The following is an 18,986-nucleotide window of genomic DNA, read 5'->3' on the forward strand; positions in this document are numbered from 1 at the left end:
GACCAGCTGGATCTCAAACAAGAAAAGGAGAAGCAGCAAACACACTGTGCTGCAAACACTCACGATGCCAACACCAAAGCAGGGAAATGTGAAACTAGATTTAAACGACTGTTTCATTTTCAAAGTGTCAGATTTCATAGGTTTGCTAACAAGATCTTTCCTGATGTTCTTCAGTCTCAAACCACAGAGGTTTACTGGCCGTCATACCTGCTCCTACCCATTTCCTAGTTTGTCTCCACCTCTCAAATCTCCCTGGCACTAGAATAGCGAGCTTCCTGCTGAGGTGCAACAATACCACCAAAATAAAAGCAATCCTTGCCCTAACTTTTGCCATTCTGACTCATCTTGACAGTAAGAAAGTAGAGTGAACTATAAATTTTGATAAAATAACTTCAAATACTGGTCATATAACAAGTTGCCAATAAGACTACCAAAGGAGATTTTCTATAGGCATTACATAAGGCATGCACTATATATCTTGCTTATGATCAAAGTTGGACAAAAGCGTAGCAAACAGGTTGCCCAGCAGCTACTATTCCTTGAGACACAGAAATGTATTGTCAGATGCTGTCCTTGAAAATTTTATCAGAGCCACGTCACAAAGAAACATAAAGCATTATGACCCTTGCAAATCGCTGAAAGAACAGATGATCTCTGAAGTATGCACAAAATGACAGCAAAACCATGTAACTTTCTCAATGAAAGGATTTACCAAGGATACCTAAAAGTAAGATGGATAATAAAAGTCAACCTAAATTAGACATCACACACACTGCTCCTGGGATTAAAGAGGATAAAATGATTTTGAAAATATTTGCGCAGAGATATTTTCTTGTGCAACGCAAAGCTTCAGAAAGTTCTCTTTCCATGACTTGGATCTCATGTTTAAACATCACGCTGTTAGGGTTATAAAGAACTAAGTGGAGTTTGCAATTAATCCACCTCTTTGTTTGCCTCGCATTCCCGTTAAGAGGAAAGAAGGCAGTGCAAGTCACAGGAGGGGAAACACAATTCAGTCTTAAGAGTCTCAACAGTATTATTAGACAGAGCCCTAACACATAAATCGCTCTACATGAGCAAGCAGGCATACAGCAGCATTTTAGATCAGAAAACAAAGAACGTAGGCATGGCCCAAATCTAAGATCAGGGGAAAGTCCTGAAGAAGTTTCACATAGAAAGACAAGTTTTTCCTACAGAAATAAACAGAAGAGTTGTTACAAACACAACAATGAACACGTCCCTATGTTAATTTCTGAGTTTTATTCAAGAAAACTGTATCTGACTGGAAAAAGCTTAGTCAAAAAGAGAACTGGTGCACTGCAGTAACATTCCCACTGTCCCCACTCCACACAGCCTCCACTAACTAGGCCACCAATTTGGAAACACACGCACACGCAAAATGAACTCTGAAGTAATGGACCACGGCAGCAGCGCAGCGCTAACTACGGGCTCGAGGCCCGATTTCATGAGGTTTCAAAACTCTGCACAGAAACGCAGGCCCATGGCTCATCTCAACTGCAAGAAATGCAACTTCTCAGCGGGGTGTGCCGCAGCCGCTCAGGTCAGCTCTGATCCGAGGCTCCTCGCTACTGAATGAAATAGGGGGGAAGGGGAGGCAGAAAGCGGACATAGAGGGTGAAAGAACCCGATGAAGCAGATGCACACAACCTAAGGGCCGTACCCTGCCCCAGAGCGGCTGCCGGGGGCAGGGGAAGAGATGGCGCAGGTGAAGAGGAAAGCAAGACCTTCCCCTAGGGGGACTGGGTCAGCCCCCCTGAGAGGGCGGTCAGGGGACGGGTCGGGGAAGCGGGGAGCAAGGCAAACGCCCCTCCCGGGGGACGAGCGAAGCGCAGGGTGAGGGGAGGAGGCGCCCGTCGCCGGGCGGGGCGGCGGCGGGCAGGGGCTTTACTCTCCCGGGGGGGGCGGTCCCGACCCCGACCCCGGCCCCCACCCCGGCCAGGCTCGCTCACCAGAAGAGCAGGTTGGCGCAGACGAAGCCGCCCAGGCTGTGGAGGGGCCTCTCCCAGCTCAGCGCCGCCGCGATGCAGCAGCCCACCGCCAGCCCCGTCTCCCCCAGCAGCGCCGCCGCCGCCCCGGCCCCGCCTGACACCTCCGCCGGCTCCGCATCCCCGGCCGCCGCCGCGCCCCGCTCCTCGAGGGCCTCCGGCCGCTCCCGCCCGCCGCCACGCTCCCCGCCCGCCTCCGGCTCGCGGGGCTGCGCGGGCGCCGCGCTCGCCATGGCTCGGTTGTCGGCAGCCGGGCTGCCGCTCGGGCGGGCGGAGCTGGGCTGGGCTGGGCCGGGCCGGGCCGGGCCGGGCCGGGCTGGCGGGAGGCGGGGCAGGGGCGGGGCGCGGAGCTCAGCCGTTACCCCCGCACCCCCTACCCCCCCCCACCGGCGCCGGTGACGTCACCGCAAACCGCGCACCAGACACTGGGGAGAGGGGGGAACCGCCCTCCAGGCAGGTGTCACGAGGGGTTGCGCGTGCGCGTGACAGGTGCCGGGGAGGCGGTGCCTCGTGGGCGGGGGAGGGGCGAGAGGCGGGGGGGGGTGGTGACAGCCGGTGGTGGTGGCGGTCGGTGGTGTGCGCGCGGGGGGGTAGGCGTGCTCGGCCGCCTGCCCGTTACCCGGCCGTTAGGGCCGGGCCGCGTCACCCGGGCGGGTGTGCCGGCTGCCTCCCCCCTCGCCCCCCGCCGCTGGTGTCCCGTCTGTATAGGGAGGGTGCTCCAAGCTGCCCGTGTCTTCTGGTGAGTGGAGGGCTCGTAGGTGTTCACCCGGGTTGCAGAAGTGACCAGGTAAAAGTGTCGAGGGTTTCTGTTCCCTCCTGGGGAAAGCTAGGGAACCGGTTGCCTTCTTGATTCAGGAAATGGTGCGGTGATTCTGTGAAACCTACCGGAAGATGTTACTACTGAGACTCCCTCTTCATCTCCTCCTCCTTTATATCCCACAGCCAAGCAACAATCTCCAAAAGCCTCCCAAGAGTGGAGGTAAATGGTTGTTGTCACAGTGCTGGGAACTTCTGAGACCACGAGGGAGGCTACAGGAGTTTGGTGGCTTCCATCTGCATCTTAAGTATCCAAGAAACTTACTTGAAAACCCACACCGTGTTGCCCTGTCACCTGTACTACTAAATATCTGGCCAGCCTGAGGCTCAAGATGGAAGCTTGACACAGTCTTTAGGGTGATGATGTGCATCATAGCTAAGGTGATTACTGGGGAGCTGAATTCTGGAGAGCATGCCTTGTGAGAAACATCACTCGAGCACCTGTCGCTGAACAGAAACAGCTAAAAATTGGAATCAACATGTCTCTCAGCGTAAACTGCATAAAATTAAATAATTTCTATTGCAAGAGAAAAGTAACAAAAATAGAAGAAAAATTTTGGATTGGGAGTTAACATCTGTTTCTAGCTTAATTGAGTACCCCCTGTTAGCTTGATTCCCCCTCTGCCTTCCCCCCCCGCCCCCAGGAAAAGGAGTTGTACTCGCTTCAAGATCAACATGCCTTTTTCTCTTGGAGGTAAAAGAAGACAAAATAAGATCACAAAATTAATTAAGTTGCACCATTAACTGTGGGTTGCAAATCTGCTATGTATTTTGACCAGATGACCTTGGGAAGGAGTTATGTTACTTCTCCGATTCCACATACTCTATGTAGTACATGAATTGCACCCAAGGGGAAACATACAGAGTATTATTCTACACAAGCAATTTTTTTCTAAAGGACATGTTAGTTTTATGCTAATTTGTTACAGTACTGTGCTCGCACCTCTGAGAACCTGGGGCCGGGCAGATGTGCCTGAATAATTAGCCCAGCTAAAAAGTGATTGATTAGGTGTTGTCTACAAAGGTCTCAGAGAGCAAAAGGAAAGAGACAGGCTTCCCTAGTAACCCAAAACACATGGATGGGAAAGAAAGGCTCTGGGAAGTAGTTGCAGCGAGGCTGGAGAAACACCTTGTTCTTTTGCTTCAGTTTTATGCTGATAGATAAAACTTTGCCCTAAAAAGACTTGGCCAAAACAGGGCTTCCCATGCTGGAAAACAGGCAGCTGTCTCATAGGTGTGCAAGCAGCTGCTTACAGTTACTGGGCACTCCTCCTGGTGTCGCTTGAGCATCTGACGCCGCTCTCGGGTGTGTGCAGTGGTTGCCTACAGATGTTGATTCCCTGTTTTTGGGAGTGGGAATCTTACCATGGGAGTAAAAATACGGTCTTCTCACAAGGAAAAAGAGGTAAGGAGAGGAGCACAAATAGGGGGGTTTCTCCTGTACTTTTTTCAGGCCATTGTAGGATGCTGTGTTATCTATGCCAAGCTGCTGTTCTAGTGAACGCTGTCTGTAACCTGCCAAAACCATCCCCAGCTTAGCCAGCGGCAGCCTGCTCTCCCTTGCTAGCATTCAGTTATTTCAGTAATGTGGGCTGTCCTGTCCAGCATCTAAGTCTAGCTAACTCCAGGCAGTTACTAGATAAGCCTGGAAAGAAGTCAGGTGTTCCTCATGCGCTTTTAAAGTGACCATGGGATAGTTAGCTCCAGAAAGCACATGGGGGTTAAAATGTTTAAATCTGGGTTTAACCAATATTAGGTCTTGATTTGTACTGAGCTGGTGAAACGTGGATAATGGCAATATAATCTTGTGGCCCTAAGGATTAAAACCATGGCAGGTTTTAGGCGATCCACCCTTACCAATCTTCCACTTTTTTTTTTTTTTTAAACATTGGAGTATGATTGTATGCCCCCTCCCACTCCCCCATAATTTATACTCTATACTGTACTCCCTTCAGTCATAGGAGGTCAAGAATCCTCCCTCTCCTCAGAAAAGGGGGGATGGAATCTGGGAGGGGAGGATGAGGTGGGGTTTCAGTGGGCAGGGTAGACCACAGATGTGGGAACTTTCCGATTTTGATTAAACTTGCACACATTCTAGATTACTGGCCTCTGCTTTCCTGACCTATACAATGAGTAGAAATCAGTGAAGAGTTCTTCCAGAATAGGTTTTGTAATTTAGCTAATGGAAAAAATGCTTTGCATATTGATGGACAGCAGCGCTTCTTTTTCACTGTGGATAGTTATTGGGTTGGGTTTGTGTGAATGAGCTTACTGAAAGCACTCTGGTATAGACATCAGTGTGAGAGAAGAGATGGATCATTCATTCCCAGCCATTGAAAGTTTAGATGTCTTTTTCAGAAAAAATAGTAGTAAATACGATCTCTGGCTTTGATCTTTCTGTATTTTGATGTTTTGCCTGCTGGGGTTTAAAAGGTTTGTGCGCAGTCTGTGAATTTTAGCTGGGAAAAACTAGGACTATCACCCAGTGCATGGTTGCATGTGTGAGGTGTAATGCATGGAATTAGGTTAGGGACTGCAGTTCTGGTGTCAGGGACTACAATGTAAATGATGGATGAAAACTGAGGAGAAAGCTTTCTAAGTGGTTGTATCAAAGGAGCTTACAAATATCAAAGCATTCTAATACTTCTGAAATAGGTTTGAAAATTCAGATGTCAGCATAGAGTAACATTGTAGAATTCAATTGAGGATTCCAGCTCAAAATGGTATGATTTTTCTTCTTTTTTATTTTTAAACTTTTTTCCATTTGCTTCATTTCATCACAGGATCACAGAATAAGTTAGTTTGGAAGGAACGTCTGGAAGACATTTGGTCTGACCTTTCTCCCCACATACACGCTCACTCAAAGCACCTTGGTAGTTGGCTATGACAGGTTGCTCCGTGTCCTGCCCAGTTTAGTTGTGGGCGTCTCTGAGGACTGGAGATTCTACAGCACGCTCTGGGCAACCTGTTCCAATGTTTGACCACGTTAATTGTGAAGAATATTTTCTTATTATCTACTAAAAATTTATTGTTCTGCAAGTTTTGCCCATTTCCTCTAATTTGTTTGGTCTGCACCTCATAGGGGAGGAGTCTGGCCCTGTCTGCTCTATAACCACACAGTAAGTACGTAGCAAGTAGATCCCCATTAACCTTCCATCCTCCAGAGTGAGCGAACCCAGCTCTCAGCCTCTCTTTCTACATCATGTGCTGTGTGCCACTGACCTTCCAGGGGCCCTCTGGACTCCTTCCAGTATGTCAGCGTGTGTCTTGTATTGGGTTTCCCAAAACTGGACAAAGTATTCCATATGTGGTCTTACAAATGGTAGGAGGGGAAGAATCACTTCCCTTGTCCTGCTAATGACCCACAGTTAGTGCATGATTATTGACTCTGTGTCCAGTCATCCCCATGGCACTTCGTAACTTGTCTCTGCTTTGAGGCTGAAGAGTCTCGTCTTAGTCATTCTTCATGTGGTAGCAGTTTTGTGACTTTGATCATCCTTGCTCTCCATCCCTGAGCCTTTTCCAGTTTTAAGATAACGTTCTTGTGCAGTTCTAGTCATATCATCGCTGCATTCAAAGTGGGAGTAGGCCACGGAATTAAATAGTTTCATAACAATGCTCTGTGGTTTGCTTTATGCCTTTTGTAGTAATTTCTAATCCTTTTTCCCTTTTTCCCTTTTTCCCTTTTTCCCTTTTTCCCTTTTTCCCTTTTTCCCTTTTTCCCTTTTTCCCTTTTTCCCTTTTTCCTTCCCCCCAACTGGTGAAAAACATTGAACTGATATTTTCCCAGAACTATTAAAACTTCACGATGTTGTCCCTTAGTGATAATGATCAGTTCAGCGCTTGTTGTTGTACAGTTAAATCTGGGATTGAGTTTCCCCCTTCCACCGCACCTGCCTCACTTTATCTACTTGGAATTTATTCTGCCATTTTATTGGACAGCTGTTCAGTTTCCTAAAGTCATGCAGTTCTTTAGTCTGCCCTTGTCCTCACTTTCCTGAATAACTTGATGTCATCACTAACTTTGAGCTTGCTGTTCGTTGTTTTTCCAGTTCACTATTGAGTAGTTGAAGAGCACAGAGCTCCTGCAGAACTTCAGCGGTGGTTTCCTTCCTTTGTTGAGAATGGACCATTTGCTCTTATTGTCTGTTCCCTATCTTCTAGCCAATTATTTCTCCACATCAGGACTTCCCTTCTTATGTGGCTACATAGCTTCCTTAAAAACCTGAGGTGGTGAATTTTGCCAGAAGCCTTTTGGAAATCCAGGTAAACCAAATTGCCCCCATTCAGAGGTCACTGAGCCTGTCAAAGAACTTCAGCAAATTTCTAGGGCAGAGCTTTATTTTACAGAACCTGTGCTGCTTCTCCCCAGTAGATCATATTTCTCCAGGTGTCCACTAATTGTATTCTTTATTATAATATTTACTAATTAACATTTAAAGCCTTTAGTTGCCTAGAGCCCCCAAACTCTTTAAAGACCGGTGTCATAAGTGACATACATACCTTTCCTTAATCCTATTTCTGCTTGAAGCCTCATGCATGCTTTTGTGGACTTTCTCACAGGTCTCTTTACCAAACGCTGATATCTTTTATAGTTACTGTTTAAGTGTAGAATAACTTTCCAATTAATAATTGGCAAACAGTTTTCTCCTTGGATACACACCCTCTTTTAGTCTTTCAGCATCCAAAAGGTCTCGTCTCTATTGTGGAGCATTGTTGAAACTACATCCCAAACTGTTTATTCTTTTATTTAACTGTAATATATCATCATCTTAAACTATGGAGCAGGAATGTGTTAAGTATTGTCCTATGTTATGCAAAATGCAATTAGGACTGTGACATACCTTTTAAAGTATTTTACATACAAGTTTGTGTACCAGTTAAAATGGCAGGCACTAACAGTCCTATTCTACTCTCGTCCCCTGCCACATGCTTCAAAAACATAGCGTTCAGTTTAATATTCCAGGTTTTGGGCTTCAGTACAGCCAGGTGGGTTGTTGCAACTAAGTAACTAATTGTAGTTAAAGGAAATGGAGGGAAATTCAGAGGCATCATTGCCAGTTAGTCTGAGGGAACATCAATCCAGAAACACTTTACTTTAGAGGCTGCCCTCTGCTGTTTCTCTCAGCCATCAGCCTTGCTTCTTGCTTCTTTTTTTTTACCTTTTTGAAGTAAGCATAGGATAGCAAAATGGAACGTATTTTTAAGTTTTGTGAGTCAAATCCAGAAAAGTACATCTCGTCCCAAATTACATTTTACAAAAAGAACTTTAGTCACTAAGGTCTTGTTTGGTACTGTATGAGGATTGTGTGTTGTTTTTTCTTATTGTCTCTTTATTTTTACTTCTCATGTGTTCATAAATTTGTGTTTTCCTTTTTTTTTAACTAAAAAGGAAGGACAATTTATGGGAGAACTTAATTAAAAAAAAAAAAAACTTAACACCTTGTCATCAGCAGGATGATGCTGTTTAGAATGCTTGCACTGCCTCTGCTGGCTTTTTAAAGTTACACTAATCTGGAAAATAGAGCACTGGCCGAGAGTGAAGAGACCTGCGTTCTCCTTCAGTGTTCCCACTGTCCTGCTATGTGAGAGGGGGAAGATTGCTTGTGTTTTCCTGATACGCTTAATACTCCTTGTATCTTCCTGACCTGCTCTTTGTCTTCTCTCTTTGATTGAAGTCTTTACGGATGGGGGTGACCTCATATGTGTTTGTGCAGTGCCAAGCCTAAGGAGGGTGCAATTTCAGACACAATTCCCAGGTACTTTCCCAATATAAATAGTGAAAAAACCATGAGAACTTGTAATTTACAAATCAGAACTGTGGTTGATTTATGAAACAAATCTTAAGAAAGGTCTGTGCTTGCAAAAGCTTGTAAGTGACCTTAAAATGGAATACTTAGTTGCCTGAGGTTATGAGACTGCTTAGCATGTACATAATTATGCTGGATTGTGGTAGATTATATTAGTTGGTAGGACAAAATTAAAACTTGGTGCTTTTAATACTGGGTCTGCAAAGATGTATATTCAGAGGAAAAATACATTAATGAGCACAGCATGCTAAGCAAAAAAAAAAAGTTTCCCAACTTGGACTTTTCAAAATGCTCATATGTTACACTGAAATGTTTATCTGTTGGGCAGCTGGAATTCATGGGACCTATTGGCCTTGTAAGCTAAAACTGTCAGGTGGTACAAGATGAAAAAATGTAAGGAAAGAGTGACAAAATGTTGATGCTGCTTCTTATCGAGGAATGTTAATATTCGGGGTTTTTTTCCCTCTCTGCTAGGTTATGCTTCTTCTTAACGCCTGTGAACTCAAAGCTTTAAGAGTAGAACCCAACAATGAAGTAATGTATGGAAGAATCATGCTTATTGTTCTGTTTTAGTTTTCTGTCATACAGATCATCATCAGGATGCTCTGATACCCCTGCATCAGATATTCCTTTTTGTATGGTTAATGTGTGTGAGAACAGTAGTAAATGTTCCATTCTCAAATGCAGCATTGTTCTTTTCTGAATCCAGGCTTTATAGAATTGAGCTAGTATAACAATATAAATTTCTGATCTGGTGTGGCATTAAATGGATAATAAAGACAGGTCAGCTTTAAATTAGAAAGGACGATATCTCTGATGTAACTGTTTAGGATCTGAGACAAAGGAATTTGCAGAAGAAAATCTATGTTGACAGGCTCAACAGCTGTGGTCAAAGCTGGTTAAGAAACCACTTAAAACAAGTTGTTTTAACCCAGAAATCGTGTTGTACAGCAGTCTCATAAAATATTTGTACAACAATTTATAGGTGTTCAACAGCAAACTATGTTGCTGTTCTTGTCTGTTTAATCGTGCCATGTGGAAGATCAATAATAATTGATTTTCATTGATCTAATTTTGGACCTAATTATTGTAATCTCTTAGATAGCATTATCTGTTTGAATGTATGTGCTAGAGAGTCAATAATGACTTCATAGGTTTAGCTCCACTTTTTGGCCAACTCCGCCTGACAGCAGGCCAAGCAGGCCAGCAACCTTTTTGAATCTAACAACTGATGAATTGAATCTTTAGAATTGATGAAACAGGTAAGCTCATACGGGAGTTGTCATTGGCAAGGAAGAATCAAAATCACTAGGAATCAGGAAACTTGTACATTAGTCTTTTGGCTCTATTTGTAGGGAGAGTGATCTAAGCAAAAACATTAGTATTGTGGTAAAACAATACAATGCTTTAAATACTGTGGAGGAAAGTAATTTGACGCATTTATTACATTGACTTCTGTGTCTTTATGAACTGACTTTTTAGAAGCAGGCTATGTGGGTGATCTGTTCTATCAAGAGTTGTTGTCTGATGCTGTGCTTTCTTTTAAAACTGTAGTTCAAGAGATCAAGATTCTCCAAGTGGGAAGAAGTGTGGGGGACACAAAATGGGGAGCAGTTAAGAATGCAGAGAAGAGTATGTTTGCTGAGTAAGTAGCCAGTACAGCACCCCGGCTGCTGCCAGGGAAAGTGCTACAACTTGTGGTCTGTACAGCTAAGGCTGCATGAGGGCAGTGGGTGCATCAGTGTGCTCTGGCGAGGGATAGTAGCAAACAGGCAATTTCATCTGAGGGTAAAAGGCAGAAATTCCTGGTGGCAATCTGTGGAGAGGACAGTTGGGTGTAATGCTGGGTTTAGTAAATGGATAAGCTCCTAGTGAGGAGAAGGCTAAGGTAATGTCTAGCTAGAGAAAACTGGATTGTGGCACTGTACCTAGATTGACTGTGGTAGCATGGGTAGGGAAAATTTCTATCAGAAAGGGCATATAAGAAAAAAGGAAACGTCCTTCAGAATGCAAAACAGATACAGTCCCCTTAATATGCAATTTCCCAAAGTGCACACAAGATCCTTCCTTATAACAGAGAAAAGAGGTCTTGAAGATGGGATTTCAAAATAACATTACTTCTGGTATCTACTTTTTTAATTCTGACACAGTCAAATGAGAGGATGTTTGTGATCTTATTGTTGGCCAGTTGGTAAATATCAGGACTGTGATTCAGGTCTGCCAAGGAGGGGGGTGTGTGTGGGTGTGTGTGGGTGTGACTAGTAGCAAAGGAAAAATAAACAAAAAGGAAGCGATCTAAATTAGAATTGCTGTTTTAAGATACAGAGGATAGGAATTCTTACAAAAATAAAATGGGTGGGATTTTTTTTTTTTTTTAAGGGACCTTGCTAATATAAATCACTAAAGTTAACTGAGTTACCAGGGATGGGTTGGAGATCCTTTGAAATGTTTTCATTAGCGGCATGATTGTCAGAGCAGTGTTTTGATGTGGATGGAGCAAAACTAGGTAGAATAATCATAAAGGAAGGACTGGATACTCCTATGGATAGGAGTAAGAGAAATGAGATATAACAACATAGAATGAAAAATCTCATACTTGGGAACTAATTTCAAGGATTAGTTGAAGTCATGTCAGTTGATTAAATTTGGCCCTTTGTCCCACCTTTCATCTTTATCAGTCTAGAATTCCCATGCAGAATTAAAGGGATGTCACTATGAACAGGACTAGTGGGATTGTGAGATACAGGTACAGTACTTTCAGTAGATGAGAGTACTAGTACTGTTGTTATAAAGCAACAGTAAGGTGTTTAGACCACTGTACCATTCCCACCTCCTTTGCTTTCAAAGAACTGTAATAAATGCTGAAAGATGCTATGAGGCTGATTAAGGAGAATGGAAAACTTGCTTTTGAGAAAAGTTTATTTTTAAAAAAAGTTTTAGTTTGAGTAGTCTTGCAAAACGAAGGCTGGAAGATGATGCAACTACTACATATAAAATGTATTGGAAGGGAGGAGTGGGTAAAAATATATACATGGAGGAAAAATTATTAAAATCAAAAGATTGTGCTGGAACAGGAACAAATAATTTGGTCATGAATCAACTTTAGACAAGAAATTTTGGAAAAATATCTGCAGAGAAGTTCAAGAACAGCCTTCTGAGCAGGGTAATGTGGGCAAGTAAGCGGAATTAAACAAAGCAGTGCCCCCCCTCCCCGGTGTATCAATAAAAAGGAGTGACTGTTCGGTTAGAAACTTGCAACTTTGGACTTTGAAATTTAACTCTTTTCTTAATGTATTTTTCACTTTATGATTGGCCAAAGCTGTAGATGGATGGGGGTGTTGGCATGTCTGAGAAGCAGCCCGAGTAGCTGTTGCTTGCCCTAATCACACATCTGGTGGACAGCAGGAATGACGAGAGGACTCCATCTTCCTTCTCCTCCCCCAGCCTGTTGTCTTTTGATAAAGACCAGGTAAAATTATACTACAGATGGAACCGCTCTCGGTATAGTTCAGTTCTTTGGACTGCTGCTGCCCTCTTCTGCTTGCTTCCCATGACTGTTGTAGCATGCATAGTTTTTGATGTGTTGCACCAAAGGCCTTGTGTCTGTTTTGATGTGTTGTGGGAGATAGTGGAATCCTTCAAGATTAAACTTTATTAGATGTTTGCTTGTGATTTAACTTAACATTAATAACTGAGTAGTTTGAAAGAAACAGGGGTAGATGGAAAGTCCCATCAACCAATTGCAAGCGTCTGTCTCCACAATCTCACCCACCTTGCAGCCGTGTGTGTGTGTATGTGTGTGTGAAAGTACGGTTGTGCCACAGCACAGCTGGTAGCTGTATTCCTGTATCTGATGGAGTGAAATGCTGTGGGTTTCTAGGGCTGGGCACCATGCAGAATTAGTTATATTCAGGACAGTGCTGACGTTTGGTTGGTACTCTTCTGTATTTACTGCAAAGAGCTGTAAATGATCTGGAGTGCATGTGCTGTGAGAAACAGTCTGTCAGCATTGAAGAAGCTGCCACTCTTCTGCCCGACTTGCTGTAGAATGGACTTAGGCCAGCATGACTTGCAAGGCTGTAGCATGTCTGTGTTAGGTGTTTGTACTGGTGCCAACCTGTGTGTACCTGTTACAGCCGTATGCCTCAGAAACGTGGGGCTTGAAACCTAGGTTTCCGATGCAACACTTTTTGGGTGGAGCAATTTCCTGTGCATAACTTGTGTAATTAAGTAAGTTTATTAAGAATTCTGGCACCCTGACAAATGGAGGTATGTGTTATTATGAGGCACAGAGAAAGTGCTAGACTGAAGCCTGAGGACATAGGTGGAATTGAGGCACGGCTAGCTTTAAGGCGTGCTAAGGTGATGACACACAATTGCATTTCCGTTGCAGCTGCCACTCTATTCCTAGGCCGGACTGCGTAGTTTCTATCCAGCCTGCGCTCTCGCAACATGTCTGGCTGGTTGGGTCCCGGGGCGTTTGTCGCTGTGGCTGTATTCCACCAGGCACAGTCAGCAGGCGCGGTGAAGCTGCTGTGCGCTCCCCGCCCCCCCCCCCCCCCGAGGGTTTTCCATCAGGGTCAGCATAACTGCCTGGGAGCGACGGATCCCCGGAGGCGTCCTGGATCGGAGCGAGCGGCAGTGCTGGGATCAGGGCCGGTCCCGAGGGCAGGGGCCTCGGGAGGGTGTTCTCTTCACCCTCTCAGAAAACGTGATAGTTTCAAGTCCTGACGACCGTAACATGTAGAGTAAAATCACCCTTCTCTCTAGAGGAACTGGACAAGGCATGGCGTTTCTCCTAGAAGCCTTTAACTTCCAATACTCAGTTCTCCGTGATTTCTGATGCGCTCAACCTACAGAGTGCAGCAGTTGCAATACAATGGCTTGTCCAGATGTACAGATCTACTCTTTCTTTTTTAAGTGGTGGTAGGCTTCGAATAAAAGTAAAAATGTGTTATGAAAGTTCCTCTCCTATCTTCAGATGCACTCAAGGGCTACTGTAACAGAAGAGATCATAGGCAGGAGAGAATTTCTGGCTCTAGCAAGAAATCTCATGTATTCTTGGAACAAACTTTTACTGAAGCAAAATAATTTGCAAGACTAGATCATCTCCTCAATCAATTTTTAAATATTTTACAATTTAAGGAACACTGCTCTCACTTCCAAGTCCAGGTGTATCTGTTATGCAGTATTTATTTTGACGAACTGTGTGTTCTTTCTTGCAAGTATCAACAATTATGAAAGCTTTTATTTGCTCTACAATAGTAACTGAAGTAAGAATTGTGTGGCAGGTTGGCAGAATTGGCACGAATGAAGAGAAGCCCTTGGATGTAGTGACAGGCACTACAGCAGCGTGACTACATACACAGAGCAAACATCCCTACTAATGGTTGATAGCGTCCAGAAGTCAGTCAGGAGGTAAATGAATTGGGACTGGAGAAGCAGTGTCAACTTTTCAAGGCCGTCACCTTGTATATTCCTGTTTTTTTGACAAACTAATGATGATGATGTGGCAGGGACTTCTCTGAGCACGTTTACAAACAGCACCTACATGAAACTGAACCTTCTTGCTGTGCCAGCTGAAATGTATAAATTGTGTCATTCCAAGGATGCCTTGCTAAGAGCAGCTAAGTTCTTTCCAAACAACTTGCATATGGAAAAAATCAGAAATATTGCAGTCTCAGATACTCTGTGTAGGTGTAGCTATACATACTGGAGTTACAGTTCTCTCATTTTTCTTGTCTTCCTTAGATAAGTTCACCTTTGCTGGGAGGGTGGGGACATGAAATTAGTAGTGTTATTTAGCAAGTTTTTAGGGACCGAGGGGCAGCGTCACAGATGGAGTGACTAAAAGTATCTGCCAGTTGGAGGAAGGTGGAGGATTTCTCATAGCAAGCCTTGTAGTCTGTAAAGGCTACGTAGACTTACGAGGGCAGCGGATGCTGCACTACCATGCTGTGGCTGGCTAGTAAAAACAAGCCATCTTACATCAGGGCTACACAAATAGCAAAAGCTCTACTTGCACATTCCTTGTGGAGTGGAATTGCTCAGCAGTCCTTCCCCTCTATCCTGATGGTGTAACTGACGCACATCACATGATCAAAAAAATTTCTTTACTGAAAGAGTGGTTAAACATTGGAAGAGGCTGCCCAGGGAAGTGGTGGAGTCCCCATCCCTGGAGGTATTTAAAAGACGTGTAGATGAGGCGCTTAGGGACATGGTTTAGTGGGCATGGTGGTGTTGGGTTGACGGTTGGACTCTGATCTTAGAGGCCTCTTCCAACCTTAATGATTCTGTCAAGGAGGTAGTTGTGATCACAGACAGAAACTTGCCCCATTACAACACAAAGCCACATGCACCTTTCCAAGCAAAAACGTATGTATAGCCTACACTGTGCTCCTGGCTTGGCTCCTGAGAAGATGGACAAAGTTAAGACTTTGCTGCAAGTCCAACTCAGTATGAAGTGAGAACAGAGCACATCACTTATATTTTCTTTATTGCTGGCCCCCCTCCCCTTTTTTTTTTTTTAGTAAGTAGGCATGATTCCTTAAAGGCTGAGATTTTTAATAACAGTAAGGTTTTTCAGGTTCCTTTTTTTTGCTGTGGACAAAAAGATACCTTTGATCAGAGTTTTGCCTTATATTACAGTATTTCTGTACAAAAATAAAGTCCAAAATCAGCTTATTATTAGCTGATATTCCCCAATTTATTTACAGGGTACTGTCAAGAACCTTCATCAGGCAACCAGGTAAAATAGAGAACTCTATATTAAAGCAGTTGCATTGTATAACTTTGCATTCTCTAGTCAACTCTGAAGGGCTCTGACCTTTGGCAGTCAGTCTGGGTTGGAGAGTCCAGCCAGAATTATAAAAGAGTGATGTCTTTAAAAGAAAAATTTAATATTAAAAACTTAAGCTGATATTACGGAGTATTGACCTGATAATTGTATTTCCATATTAGGGTAGTCTATAAATATTCTCAGCTACATCTCTCTCTATAATACAGCAGATACAGAATGCAGACTTCTGCTACTTATATGGTAATACATATTTGCAATAGTAAAATCAACATATGAAAATTTTGGAATTTACTTGTTAATAAAACTGCTTAGAAAGTAACCATACAATTGTAACAACTATAACTCTGAACTATTAAAATGTACAGAAAGACTGTTTACACCATTGCACATACTTATTCCCTTTGCTTCAAAAGACTTGTGAAATACAGAATAAAATTAGTCAAATTTTACTGACAGCTCAAATATGCATGCACAGTGTGCACATCCATGGAAGCAAGGGGAAACAAAATGTTGGCGTCCATCAGGAAGGCTGCCAGCAGCTCTCCAAAAAAAAAAATATACCTTGCTCTTCTTCCCTCCCCTTTCCCACATGTATACAGGCCAGTAGATTAGAGCAGAATGGAGGAATATAACTTTGTTTTTAGTGTTCTGGAAGGACAAAAAACATCCTCTTGACTTTTATCAGCAATTTTAGGTCAATACAAGTTGGGTTTAATATTGTAAGGCACTTATTACTGCTTGTATTGCAGTGGATCAAGTCTTAAGGCATTTGTTACATCAACTGAAGATAATAATGCTTTGGAAAGTTTTGAACGAGCCAGCAGTTCTAGTATGTGACTATTTCAGCTGATTTTCCCCTCCCCACCCTGTGGTCTTTCTAAAACAATGTTTGAAGATCTTTTCCGTGGAAACTCTGGTTCTTTGTTAGCTTGTCAACAGATGTGATCAGTATCATCAGGTCGTTTTGAGGCCAAGCAGCGATACGTTCTATTTAGAGCACAGTAGAACTGGTTTTGTTTTCACCTGGAGCTGCCCTGACTTCCATGGCTACTCACTGATCGAGAGGTGCTATAGCGTTTTTTCACGATCATACTGATGTAAGCTTTCATCAGCTTTGCGATGTCAACCACCTGCCAAAAGAGTATAAAGATCAAAGTTCTTAGTAAGGTAACAGTATGTGAATGAATTTCTTTAGATGCTAACAATATAGAACTGTTGAGCTTTCAACAAAACCCTTTCACGGTTAAACAAATAAAAATACTCAGCACTTCTATCCATCTCACTATGTCTTCCCTTTAGCTTTATAGGGATCTTGAATAAATCTGTAATGTGTGCAGCAATTACTTAAATTACTAAGCAGCCTGGCTATCAGAACAGGAAGACCACAGTAACAAAATTCCTTCTTGCTCTTACCTCACTAGTTTCAAAAAGCAGTTCTCTCTCATCCACCACGATCTTGTAGGTGTTGGCAAGCGGTGCACCAAATGACAAGATATGTTCATACTGAAACACCTCCAGAGGCCTTCCTTCCCCACGCTTGTAGACAGAAACTGCATCAGCGCTGACTCCAAGCCACAACTCTTGTGGGAACCCCCCTTCTTTACACTAGAGGAAAAAATGTAGATTAACAGCAAAGGGAACAGCGGGAGCCACGCAACACTTACTGTTGAGGTTCTTGTCTGTAACCATTTTTTAAAAAGTGCATGTTGCTTGTCCCTCTTTGAACGTAGCCTTTTACACGTCTCCTAAACTTGTTTGCAACCCATCAGGCTAGCATTCTGTCCCTCTGTATTTTATGGTTAACTAGTGGATTTAAATGGCTACAGTGCTTGCTAATGGGAGTATGCTTTTAATCTCTAACACTTTATTACCTCAGCTGTCTGAGCATTGTGGTACCGTATTTATGGTTTCCCTACTCAGTAATGAAGCCACCATCTATACAGTATAAACTGTAGTTAAGAGTGTTCAGGAGGTTGTACTCACCTCTACGTCAAAGAGTGTTGAGCCATAGCCAGGCCATTCCTTAATCAAAGCCATATACTTTGCCATAGCCTGCTCCTGGTTCATCCTCTGGAGTTTTTTCCACTTGTCAATAATACTGGTCCTAGAAGCTGAGATTTCCTCTTTGACCCACATGTCTAACATCTGATCCTCCTCAACCTTCTGTTTGCTGACAGAGCCACTGCGAAAACTCCTCCGCAATGTTCCTTCAAGGAAGCTGGCTCGTTTCTTCTCAGCCTTCTCTGCTGCAGTAAATGTTTTGGTAGACTGTGTAATCCGAGACTTCAGCTTTTGCAAGGGATAGACTTCCTCCATTTCTGGTATGGTGGTATGCAGAGTGTAATCTCCCTGAAGGTACTGAAGACGCAAAGCTGCAAGGACCTGGAGGGTTTCTTCAGGAGCAGGATAATGTCCTCTAATCACTGCTTCATGAGCCTATCAAGAGGAAAAAGGTAGCTTTTTATGTACAAACCAGTCTTTGAAAGGACTACGAGAGAAATGGGAAGTAGATTTACTGCCAGGCAAACCCAGAATCTGAAATAAATGATCCACTAAATCAATCAAATGTGGTAAATCTCTTGGCAAATTTGTTAAACTGGGTAAGATGGAGTTTACCAGAAGAACTGCAAGGCAATTGAGGAACTTGCTAAATGGGAATTACAGTTACTAGTACAGCTCTTATATGTGAGTTCACTAAGAGAGCAACTGAATTACTAAAAAGGAAAATAAAATGTAAAGGGGAGAAAAATCAAGATCTAAATACCTGATTGGGAGAAAGCCATCTCCGTTCAAGGGCATTAGGAAGAAATGGGTAGCTCTAGTTTTGCTTACTGCTATCAATAATCTGGCTGTGAAAACTGACGTTTCCAGCCAAACAAGCAAAGCCCTAGGACAGCTTTGTAATAAACCTCACTGAAGGAAAACAGTAACTCTTCAATGGATCCCAGATAAAGTTAGTAAAACGTTTACATGTTATAGTGGTCCGTAGCATCAGGGATGAGATTCTGAACCAAGGCGATGCTCTTCGCACACCCATTCAAACCTTTGGAAATGTGCAGCAGCTAGGATATTTTTTTTTTTCATACGACACTAGTACAGGAAGCAAACGCGCCCCATGTCTGGAGATGCAGGAATTGCAAGCGGTTTAGTAAACACCCAGAGATAATTCACATCTAAGTAAGAGCTAGTTCATTTAGGTGTACACTTAGGATGGAGACAAAATGTGCCTTAAGCCATGCAAGATGGTTTACCTGAGACTGTACACAAGCAGAAGAAAGAGCTGTCTTGTGGAAATGGAAGGACAGTATTTTAATGAGAAAGAACTGAAAGATTTTCTTCAGCGCCTTATGAATTAAAGGATTCAGACTTTAAAATAATGGAGGTTACAGAACTAAAACTGATGACAAAAGGGAACTTTCTTAATTGGCTGAAAAAAAGTCCATGACCGACATCAAAAGCAGACAATTAGAAAAAAAGAACAGAACTGATGTTAGAATGTAATAAGTCACCTCTCTAAGGTATTGCTGTAATATTAATTGTAGGGATTGAATCTGC

At 43.2% G+C, this 18,986-nt stretch overlaps 2 protein-coding genes across 3 annotated transcripts in view; both read right to left on the reverse strand.

The window, feature by feature from the left end:
• Positions 1-2,239, reverse strand: part of RETREG1 (reticulophagy regulator 1) — a 70,354-nt gene extending 68,115 nt beyond the window's left edge. The window contains exon 1 of the mRNA XM_076330368.1: positions 1,971-2,239. Within this exon, the coding sequence (XP_076186483.1) occupies positions 1,971-2,239 (269 nt within the window). The remainder of the gene's footprint in view (positions 1-1,970) is intronic.
• Positions 2,240-15,175: 12,936 nt separating this feature from the next.
• The window catches only part of MYO10 (myosin X), a 175,417-nt gene continuing 171,606 nt past the window's right edge, over positions 15,176-18,986 (reverse strand). For both annotated transcript variants that reach the window (XM_076330372.1, XM_076330371.1), the window contains 3 exons: positions 17,415-17,867; positions 16,845-17,036; positions 15,176-16,561 (listed from right to left, as the gene is read on the reverse strand). In XM_076330372.1, coding sequence (XP_076186487.1) covers positions 16,451-16,561; positions 16,845-17,036; positions 17,415-17,867 — 756 coding nt within the window. In that variant the 3' untranslated portion in view covers positions 15,176-16,450. The remainder of the gene's footprint in view (positions 16,562-16,844; positions 17,037-17,414; positions 17,868-18,986) is intronic.

The sequence above is a fragment of the Aptenodytes patagonicus genome, chromosome 2, assembly GCF_965638725.1.
Source record: "Aptenodytes patagonicus chromosome 2, bAptPat1.pri.cur, whole genome shotgun sequence".
NCBI classification, from domain to species: domain Eukaryota; kingdom Metazoa; phylum Chordata; class Aves; order Sphenisciformes; family Spheniscidae; genus Aptenodytes; species Aptenodytes patagonicus.